We start from the raw sequence: 10,814 nt of genomic DNA, 5'->3' as shown, positions 1-10,814 counted from the left end.
TTTGACAAAAATCTTCTGAAGATCATTGCTTTCTGGAAATTCATGGTTTAATTTTTGGGAGGATTTCTCCTTCTGCATAAAATCTGGGAATTTGGGGGTGGTTTTGTATTTTTTTATTTTTCTCCTCCAAGTACAAATTTTTTAATTTGGGGGTGCTTACTAAATGTAGTTGATATTTTACTAAATCTACTCAATGTGTGACAAATGTCCAAAATAAGAATTTACAATCTTGAGAATAAAGTGATGACGTTCACCGACACCCCAAACCCCATGTAACCATATTTTATTCTACTTTTCTTATTTTTATATAAAATGAAAAATTAATTACTCCCTACAAAATGTTTATCATTATTTTTTAAGTACTACTAATTATTTTTACCATTATTAGAATCTAAATAAATGAATCAAATGAGAAATTAATACTTACATATAGGTGTGTCAAAATGGATATCGGATATTGGATACCCGATATCCAAATCCGAAATATCGGGTAATTGGATATCCGATATCTGATTTTTCAGGTTTCGGGATCGTAGATTATATAACAGGTGGGGTCATTGGACACTCTCACAATCCCACAAGAAATTAATGTCACTAATTAAATAAAAATAAAAGAAAGTTGATCCTTTCAAACACAGGTAACAGAAACATGTGCATGTATGGCCCTTTCAAAAGTTTGGTTGATGAATTGAACCAATATTTTAATATATTTGAAAGTCATTTCAGATATTTTTAAAAATTATCCTTTTCTTTTACTAATCACTAAGATAAAAACACAAAATGACATTTTGAGTATGAATGACCATAATTTGAATTACATTCTACTTGAGCAAATTAGTTAATTCAAATTTTGCCACTAAATTGAATGAACTTTCAGTCTTCACTATGTCTGCTTCACAACCATATCAAACTAAATCATTAGCATTTAAGTAGTCATAATCACTAAATTAGGTTTGATTACTTTATTGAATTCCACCTCAGTAGAAGGGAGATTGTTTTATTAAATTAGGTTGAAAAATTGCAGCATTCTTTGACAAAAACAGGAGGCACTGTTGTCATGCTAGTGGTCTGTAACTAATTTAATGGAATGTTGAATTTTGCAGCTTAAATCCAAAAGTATTTAGGCCAATTTCTCCATTTATTCAAACAGCAAAGACTTCAAAGCCTCAACCAACACATTATTTTTTTATTTTATTTATGTTTTTTCCTGCAAGAATCATTTTTTTTCCTGCAAGAATCATTTTTTTTCCTTTTAATCTTCTTGGTTTATGCAGCTTCTCTTTGATCCCCACCATCAGCCTTTAATCCCTTTTGCAAAAGTGATTTATGAAAGAATCTACAGTTCTTTCCCCTTTTCTTGATCAGTTTATTTTTTTTGTTACCAATTTCAAGAAAAGTAATGCTACTTCACTGCCAGCACTCAAGCTCTGTAAATTTTCTAGCTCTTGCAGAGTTAAAAACTCCCAAAAATAAGAAAAACACACTGAAACAGAAATAAAGTTTGATTTTTTTCCCCTATGTTTTGTCTGCATCAGTGATACTATATGTGGGACTGAGGCCAATGCAAATATATTCTGCTTTTTTTTGTAAAGATTGAATTTTTATTGAAATGGGAAGTGAATGATTGATGATTCTTGACTTGGGAAGTCTGTATTTTTTTCTTCTTCTTGGGAGATATGGAGCTGCTGCTGCAGTTGAGCTTTGTGATTCTCTGCACTTTCTTGTTTCAAGAATCTACAGGTAAATGGGCTCTTTTGTTTTAGCTGTACACATTTCTCTTGCACCTCACCAAGGTTAGAGCCTGGCTGATCCATGTGCCTGTCTTGTCTTTGATTCTTTAGGTTTTGATGATCGCTCGTTGTTTTTGTGCAGGCCCGACTGCATCTCCGGTAAGGTGGAGTCGGAAAGGGCCTCTTCCTTTGCCTGCATTTCCACACAATCATTTAAAAGGTCAGTTTCCACATCACACATCTTTCAATCTGAAAGTGGTTCCTATTTATACTAAACCTTCGCCTTCGTCTACAAGGGCCTTCCCATTCGCCTAATGTTTCTCCAACGAGCTCCCCTGCAGTGAGCAACGTGAAATCTCTACCACCATTACCAAGCATGGCACTCCCACCTCCTCCTCCCAATAAAGGTAGTACCTGTTTTTCTTGCTCAAATCTTCTCTTTCTCGAAAAAACAAGAAAACAAGATGTATACTTGTTATCGATCTTGTAGGATGTGTATCTGTCACGTGCACTGAACCGCTGACATTCACTCCACCCGGAGCAACGTGTGCCTGTGTTTGGCCTATTCAAGTCAGGCTCCAATTCAGCATCTCTCTGTATGCATTTTTCCCAATGGTGTCCGAGCTTGGTGAGCAAATTGCTGAGGCTGTCGCGTTGAATCAATCTCAAGTTCGTATAATGGGAGCAGACGCAGCGGATCCAGAGCTACAGAAAACCACTGTACTCATCAATTTAGTACCTCTATCCGAGGCATTCACATCTGCTACCGCCTTCTCGATTTACAAAAAGTTCTGGAGCAAAGAGCTCTCCATCAACACTTCCACTTTTGGTGCTTATGATGTGCTCTATGTTCACTATCCAGGTAACATAAATGGTTAAAAACACTGATCATTTTTTCTGTTCTGATGCATATTTGTGAGGTGAAATTTTGTGCAGGCCTACCTCCATCTCCACCAGCATGGCCGTCTACCTCTGCTACAGTCGACGTGCAGCCTTATCCTCGCGGAGGGGATGGCACCGGCCCGATAAAGCCTCTGGGAGTAGACGTGCCGAAGGGGAGGAAAAACAAGTCAGGCAAAAACATGATCATTGTAATTGTTCTATCATCTGTCACAGCTTTTGTAGTGTGTATGGGATTTATGTTACTGATTCTATCAAAATGGCGCAACGGCATTTTCCAACGCGGACAAAGTCATCAGCAAGGGCTAATTTCACAGGATGGAAAGCAGCAGTCAGGTTTGGCTTCAGATAATGATGAAATGATCACATACTTTTTTGTTCTTTGATTGTCATGGATATGGATATGGATTGGCAGGTGGTGGCGGGCGAATGCTGACGTTGAGGAGCAGGCCGAGCTCAGCCTCAGTGTCGTTGAGCTCGAGCCTCATTGCATACACAGGGGCCTCTAAAGTCTTTAGCATTGAGGATTTGGAGAGGGCCACAGATAACTTTGATGGTTCAAGGATTGTAGGGGAAGGAGGCTTTGGGCTCGTATACGGTGGCACTCTTGACGATGGGAGGAAAGTGGCTGTGAAAGTTCTCAAGAGAGACGACAAGCAAGGCAGCCGCGAGTTTCTTGCAGAAGTCGAGATGCTAGGCAGGCTCCACCACAGGAACTTGGTGAAGCTGATAGGCATATGCCCTGATGAGCACTCTAGATGCCTAGTCTACGAGCTCGTCCCCAACGGGAGCCTCGAGTCTCATTTACATGGTCAGTCCCGATTCAACGTTGCAATTAAATACTCAAAAGGTTGCATAAGTTTTGCCAAGAAACATGGTGTTCTTGTTTTGTGCAGGGGTAGATAAGGAGATTGCTCCTCTTGATTGGGCAGCTAGGATGAAAATCGCCCTCGGTGCAGCCAGGGGTCTGGCCTATTTGCACGAGGACTCGAGCCCACGTGTCATACACCGCGACTTCAAGTCAAGTAACATCTTGCTTGAGCATGACTACACAGCCAAAGTCTCTGATTTTGGCTTGGCTAGATCAGCCATGGATGAAGCAAACAAGCATGTTTCAACTCATGTGATGGGAACTTTTGGGTAAGAATTTTTCCTCTGAAAAAACACTCAAATCCATCTATTTTCACAGCAAGAACTGCCTGATAAACTCACACCTCCTTGCTGCAGATACTTAGCTCCGGAATACGCGATGACGGGCCATCTCCTAGTCAAGAGCGACGTCTACAGCTATGGCGTGGTTCTCCTCGAGCTCCTAACCGGGAGAAAGCCTGTCGATTTGTCACAGCCCTCAGGCCAGGAGAATCTAGTGGCTTGGGCCCGGCCTCTCCTTGCAACGAGCGAAGGCCTTGAAACGATCATCGATCCATCTCTAAAACCAGCTGTGAGGTTGGACAGTGTGGCCAGAGTTGCAGCCATAGCATCAATGTGTGTCCAGCCTGAGGTCTCCCATCGCCCCTTCATGGGGGAAGTTGTCCAGGCTCTGAAGCTCGTGTGCAACGAGCTCGATGAAACGAAGGAGGTCATGTCCAGAAGTGCCAGCCGAGATGACCTCTCCATTGAGGCGGATGACCAATGTGAGTTGAACGTTGGGGCGAAGGTGGAGCTGTCGGGTGTGGATTTGTCGAGCGCATCGGCTGCTGTTCGAGGCCGGGAATCGGAGTCGTTTAGGAGGGTGTTTAACTCTGCTCCTTTGAAGATGGAAAGGAAGAGGAGATTTTGGGAGAGGCTGAGGAGAGTGTCAAGAGGGAGCATGAGTGAGCATGAGTATTCATTGCAACCATAGTTTATGATGTTAATGTTTAATCAGTCAAACAGTTATCAGTTAACCGATAATCGAATCGAATAAAATTGGTTATTGATTAATCGATAACCAATTTTTTTGATTTCAAGTAACGTTTACGAAAAAAGTTCGATTACTGGTCATAACCATTCAGGCCAGCCCACGAGTTTCGAACTGACATAAGAGAAGTGAAGAAAAGACGTGGCGGATGATCCATAAAGACATAACACAAAAGCAGCATCAAGAGAGTTGATACTGTCAATACAACACAGAGACTGCAAACTCCACAAACATTCTTCACACATCATCAGCTACCTCTTAACCCTACCAAAAACAATCAAGATTAAAAGAATTACAAATCCTCCACATCCTTACACCCGGGCTGCTTCCCCTAGCCTCTCTCGCAAAATCTTCACCCCGACGTACCTGCATTCGCCCAAAGTTTATTAGACCACAACGCGTTAACTAGCACGAGAGGGGCGTAGGCGAACTTACCGTCCCAACATCATGACCGTTGCCTGAGGATTAGTCCCCGGGGAGTCAAAAAAGGTCGAGCCATCCACCACCCGGAGCCTGTCAACGCCGAGGACCCTGTAGTCGGGGCCCACCACCTTCCCCACGTGGCAGCCCCCGTGGTAGTGCCATATAGTGATGACCGTGTCCTTGCAGAACTGCTCGAGCGACTTGGTGTCGTTGGTGTGCCGGGGAATGAGGTTGACGTTGGCCTCGACGCTCATGTTGAGGAGCTTCTCCACCACGTCGTCGTCGAGCTGCGTGTAGTTGGAGAAGGGCTTCGACTTGAGGAGCTTTTCGACTATGCGGATGCCCTCCACGCACCGGGCTAGGTCGTCCGGGTGGCTGAAGTAGTTGAAGGTGATGGAGGGGTTCTCGTCGATGTTGGTGTTGGAGAGCTTCACCTCGCCTTGGGAGAGCGGCCGGGCGATCTTCTCCAGGATGAAGCCTCCTTGGAAGGCTTCCACCGGGAGGTTCCGCTTCCGGTTCTTGAAGCCGTGGATCGCTGCGTGCGTCCGCTGCTTCGGGGGGATGGTGGAGAGCTGCCCTATCTGTTTTGTACAGCAAACAGAGGAACCTTAATGAATCCACAAATTGGAAACAGTGCAATTTTTCGCTAACTCATTTCACTTATGTTTTATCATAAAACTAATATATAAAAGTAGAACTCACGTTCCACTAACATTTAGTCATGGACAGAAGGCGAACAATTTCGTTTACCTAAATAGCGAAAAAGGGACTAACCTCAGCAGAAGCAAGGCCATGGTCACAATGGATGCTACTTTTGTTCTGTCCAAAGCCACTGCTAGCTTCAATGTAGACTCCGACCTTGGTGATTCCGACGGTTTGGATGAGGGACTGCTTCACGGGCGTCTTGCTCGGGACGAAGATCGTGTTCATCGGGTTGTCCGACATGTTCTTCCCCACGAACCCGTTGTCAAGCACCACCGGGATGTTGAACTTCTCGAGATCAGCCTTCGGCCCAATCCCGCTCAATAGCAGCAAGTGAGGGCTCCCGATCGCACCCGAGGACACGATGACCTCGCTCCTCGCCCTCTTCGACAGCACCGCCCTATGCGTCTTCCCGTTCTCGTCCTTGAAGATCACTCCAACTGCCTTAGGCCTTTTCCCTGCCACTCAAAAGTGTTAGATTTGCAACATGATCAATTCATTTAAGAATATATCAAATTTACCCGTTGTGTCGAACTCGATCCTCTGGACCGTTGCACGGACCAGGACGCGGAGGTTATCGGGATTGGCAGAGGCGAGAAGCTCAGCAGCCGTGTGGCGGCGGCCGAAGCGGTCGAAGATGGTTCCACCGACCTTGGTGCCATACAAATGGTCATAGGTGAAGCCATTGAAAGGTGCCACCCCAACTTCTAATAGGCTGTCTCTTATGGCTCGCTGCCACGGACCGAAATCGGGCCGATGGACGATCTGGTTCTCGACCCAAGGGTAGGACTCATTCACAAGCTCAGCATCCCACCCTGCTTTCTCAATCTCACTGCACCACATCAATGGTTAAAACCATCAAAATGAGTCAAGAATTGAAATTCTTTAACATGAACTTAGTTTACATGGTCTAAATATTTGCTATAACTATTAACTAAGTTTGGATTACATTTCACAATATAAGAAAAAGAAAGAACATTTTTTTTATTATAGGTAACAACTAAAAGAAAAAAGAAAAAAAAAAGTTATTTCATTGATTATAGTTCGTGGTAGATAAGTTGCTATAAATGTGATTAATCTTCAGCCTTCTTTAGTGGTTAACTTCCTACCTATAAATGTGTTATTTATCTACTTTTTTTAATCTTTTTTTAGCCCATGTGACAGCCTCTACCTAAGTTTAAAAAAAAAGTAATTGGAAAAAACACAAGAATTTATTGAAAAAACAACAAAAACACACACTTGCATATATTTATTTATTAAATGTTTCACTCCAAGTATTTGTGGGGAGTATTTCATTGTCATAAATTCTTTTCGTTTGACATATTTGCATAACAAGACTATACAAAGTTGAAATATTACATTTTATTTATAAAAAAAAAAAAACTAGAAAATAATGGTCATTAAAACCGGTCGATTAGTAGACTAACCAATTTCAAATCAGTACTAGTCCGATTTTTATTTTGGGCCATTTTAAAGCAAATAACCATCAAATCAGTTTAGTTATTAACCGAATCGACCGATTAAATAGCCCCACATATGGTCAACCACGATTAGGACATGTTCATAATTTAATAGTGATATGATAAATAATAAATTTAATAGTACTAAGTAGCCATAATATGATCAAATAGAGTTGATCGATAATAAATGCATCAAATCCTAAGTAGGTTTTGAGTAATGACACAAACCTAACACTCTCTCAATGTGTGTGGAGTGGGTGGGTGCGACATTAACTCCTCACATGGAGCAAATTAGGCCACAAAATTTAGTGGTTTAAATTGATTGTTTTTTTCTTATCTCTCGTTTTCATTAAAATTGATTAAAAATAGACTCGGACCATCCATTTTTGGGTATTTTGCTTTCCACTTTAAAAGAAATAATCACCATTAATGTAGGCATTTATTAGCCTAGGTATGGGTTGATTGATAATTAGTAGATGCTTTACTAGAAATTGACCTACTACTTTTATACTATCACTAGTATTTTCCACTCTTTTTCATACTCCATTACTTTTATATACTACTTGTATTTTCCACTCTCTTTCTTACTACTTTTATATACTATACTATTTTCCATCCTTTTTTCATTAATTTGAATTGATCACCACTAACTATAGAAATGTCATTAAGCAAATACACACACTACGTGTGTAGGTATGCCACTTAAACCAAAGCTAGTTTTCATCCACTTATACAAGCAATTATTGTACAATTTTGACCTAAAAAACTATTTTAGATTAGGGTTAATTGTCTATAAAATCACAAAAATATGTCATTTTAATTTGTCATGTATCTTTCAAAATTTAAATGACAAATTAAAAAATCTAAAATTTCTCAATTGTTCTATAACTATTTTATTTTATTTTATTTTTTAGTTTCTTAGACTACAATGACAACGTTTAGCCGTTTAAATCTTCACTTTAATGCAAGTTTATGTCAACATTCATCGCAATTACCCAAAAAATTAAAACATAGTAGTACTAATATTTTTTAGTTTCTTAGACTCAAAATGACAATATTTAGCCGTTTAAATCCTCACTTTAATACAAGTTTATGTCAATATCCACCGCAATTCCCCAAAAAATTAAGAAATTTCTGATAATTTGTGATTTGTCATTCAAAATTTAAAATGTACGGAACAAACTAGAACTTGACCGAACTTCATAATAGACTGAAGTCTACCTCCTCGAATAGTCTCTCAAATATTCGAGAAATTTCTATGATTGTTGCTTGCTCTCTTTCATAATAATAATAATACCATATATTAACACTTCATTAACTAGAACCTCTAAAGTCCCACTTAAATAAAGTCATATTATTGTCCTACACTATTAAGAAAAGCGAAAAAAAAACAAGAAAAAAACAAAATAAATCAATACTACCAAAAACGAAGATTTTGGGGAAGAAGGGAGTTGTACCTTGCGCTTGCCCGGGTGTAAAATCCAGCATTGATGCAGGTCCCACCGCCCAAAACCCTAGCCCTGGCATTGAACACGCCATCGGTGGAGATGAACATCTGCGACGCCGATTTCTCCGATATATCGGCCAGAGTGATGTGGAAATTCTGCATAAACGACACATTCGAGTTCGCGAACGGCGTCCCCCCTCTCTCCAGCAGCAGGACGGAGTAATTCCGCGCCAGCGTCGCGGCGAGGGGGCACCCCGCCGTGCCGCCGCCCACTATGATGTAGTCGTACGCGGCGGCGGGGTTCACCCACGCGGCGGAGGACGGCACCGATGAGAACGAGCTGGCTGGCCTGATGAAGGGGTACCGGTATTGCGCTGGATGTTCATATTGAGCACCTGCAATTGCAGAATTTGTGATGAGAAGAAATTGGGGGAAATGGAAATTGGGGGAAATTAGGGCAAATTTGGGGGAAATTTGGGTAAATTAGGGCAAATTTAGGGGAAATTGGGGGAAATTAGGGCAAATTTAGGGGAAATTGGGGGAAATTAGGGCAAATTGGGGGAAGGGGTTGATTGAGGGAAAGGGTGTTGGGAAATGCAATAAAGTTAATTTTTTGGGGGAATATGTTAACTGATTTTGTTTTTTTCCTCCCTTTTTCTTGGTTTTGGATTTTGTTTGGGGAAAAACAGACTTCTTGTTGATGTGTGTGAAAAAGATTCAATCTTTTTTATTAGAATGAATGAATTCAAATTTGATTCTACTTCCTAAATTCTTGCTCTTTTTCTATGTTTGTGTTGTGTGTGAGAGAGGAGTGAAGAAGATGAGGTAATTTAGCTGATGCAAACACAATAAAAACACATCTAAAAATATAACCATTGTATTCCTAAAAATGTTTGATTTTCTACTAAAATCCCAAACAAGGATAATAGTACTAGCAAAGAAATCCCACCTCCAAATCAAGAAAATCACACACAATGGAAGTGACAGTGTGTGTGTATGTGCTAATTTAGTTGATGCAAAAACACACAATAAAACCAATGAATTTTTAAAAATGTTAACTTTTCTGAAGATTCAAACATGCATAAACTAAAAATCCCAAACAAGGGCAATTTCAAAGAAATCCCACCTTAAAATCAAGAAAACAACACACAATGGAAGTGTTTGTAAAAGAGAAGAGAAAGAAACCTTTGTGTGTGTGAAGAGTATGAGCTAATTTAGCTATTAAAAAACACACAAAAAAACATTGTATTCCTATAAGCTAAAATTCCACACAAGAACAATACCAAAGAAACCCCACCTCCAAATCAAGAAAATCACACACAATGGAAGTGCCAGTGTGTGTGTTTGTGCAAGACAAGAGAAGGGAGAAGAGAAAGAAAAAACCTTGGGAGAGAGAGAGCTGAGTAGTGATCCAAACAAGTGAACACCAGTAAACAACTGCACAACCAACCAAAGCCATAGTAATATAAAAAAAAAAACACCCACAACACACACTAATTTCCTTCCAAAAACAAATAATTCAATTCATATTCCACAATACACCCCTTAAAATCCCTTGATCGATGTGGCTACCACTGGTTGGCCTTCCTCTCCTTGTGAAAATGGAATTTTCTAGGCCAATTGTGTTGATTTAAAAAGTCATTCCTTTTAATTCTACAATTTTCTATTCAATTTGTGGTATGGATATTTAATCAAAGTTTAACTATATATGGTATATAGACAACTAATGTAGTTTTATAAAACAAATAAAATAAGTTGCTTCATTTATTTTTAAGTCTGTGTCATATTTAGATTTTTTTCTTGTTTTTAAATAAATGTCTCGTTTAAAAAATTTAGATTATAATTACAACATTCTTTTCAATTTACCCTTTTCCATACTTTTTGGAATCGTGCAATTAGTTGAATATACACATTTATTATATAATTAATAAGGTTAAAAAAAAGTTACATTTTTGCTTTTTTTTTTATGTTAACAACTATCTAAACATGATTACATTTGTATGTCAACTAAATATAGTTAACGTACATATGTTTGATATACATTTTTCCACTCACGTTATATTATAAAACTAATATATAAAAATAGGACTCACATTCCACTACTTTTTTTCATCAACTTTCCTATATACTCCATTTCTTAAAACTTGTGTCGAACTCAACCGGAACTTCTAAAGTAGGACATAGTGAGTTTTTTTTTCTTGAAATGCGAGGAAAAACGTGTACCTCCTATTTTTTATTTAAATGTTCACACA

At 39.6% G+C, this 10,814-nt stretch overlaps 2 protein-coding genes across 2 annotated transcripts; one reads left to right on the top strand and one right to left on the bottom strand.

Moving 5' to 3' along the window:
- The first annotated feature begins 1,744 nt into the window (after positions 1-1,744).
- On the top strand, positions 1,745-4,579 carry LOC125206954 (receptor-like serine/threonine-protein kinase ALE2). The gene is made up of 8 exons (XM_048106167.1): positions 1,745-1,793; positions 1,873-1,950; positions 2,027-2,137; positions 2,221-2,592; positions 2,667-2,966; positions 3,046-3,441; positions 3,527-3,770; positions 3,858-4,579. Exons 1-8 carry the CDS (start codon positions 1,745-1,747, stop codon positions 4,471-4,473), a joined length of 2,166 nt encoding a protein of 721 aa, XP_047962124.1. The 3' UTR covers positions 4,474-4,579.
- An 80-nt stretch (positions 4,580-4,659) lies between these two features.
- LOC125204429 (protein HOTHEAD) lies at positions 4,660-10,139 on the bottom strand. The gene is made up of 6 exons (XM_048103094.1): positions 9,946-10,139; positions 8,573-8,957; positions 6,177-6,487; positions 5,728-6,113; positions 4,966-5,534; positions 4,660-4,896 (listed from the first exon to the last, which is right to left on the bottom strand). The coding sequence occupies exons 1-6, from the start codon at positions 10,019-10,021 to the stop codon at positions 4,842-4,844; spliced, it is 1,782 nt and encodes a 593-aa protein (XP_047959051.1). The 5' UTR covers positions 10,022-10,139; the 3' UTR covers positions 4,660-4,841.
- Between the last annotated feature and the right edge of the window lie 675 nt (positions 10,140-10,814).

Source organism: Salvia hispanica, chromosome 2 (genome assembly GCF_023119035.1).
Source record: "Salvia hispanica cultivar TCC Black 2014 chromosome 2, UniMelb_Shisp_WGS_1.0, whole genome shotgun sequence".
NCBI classification, from domain to species: Eukaryota; Viridiplantae; Streptophyta; class Magnoliopsida; order Lamiales; family Lamiaceae; genus Salvia; species Salvia hispanica.
The sequence above is the reverse complement of the archived record's forward strand: the minus strand, read 5'-3'. Positions and strand labels throughout refer to the sequence as shown.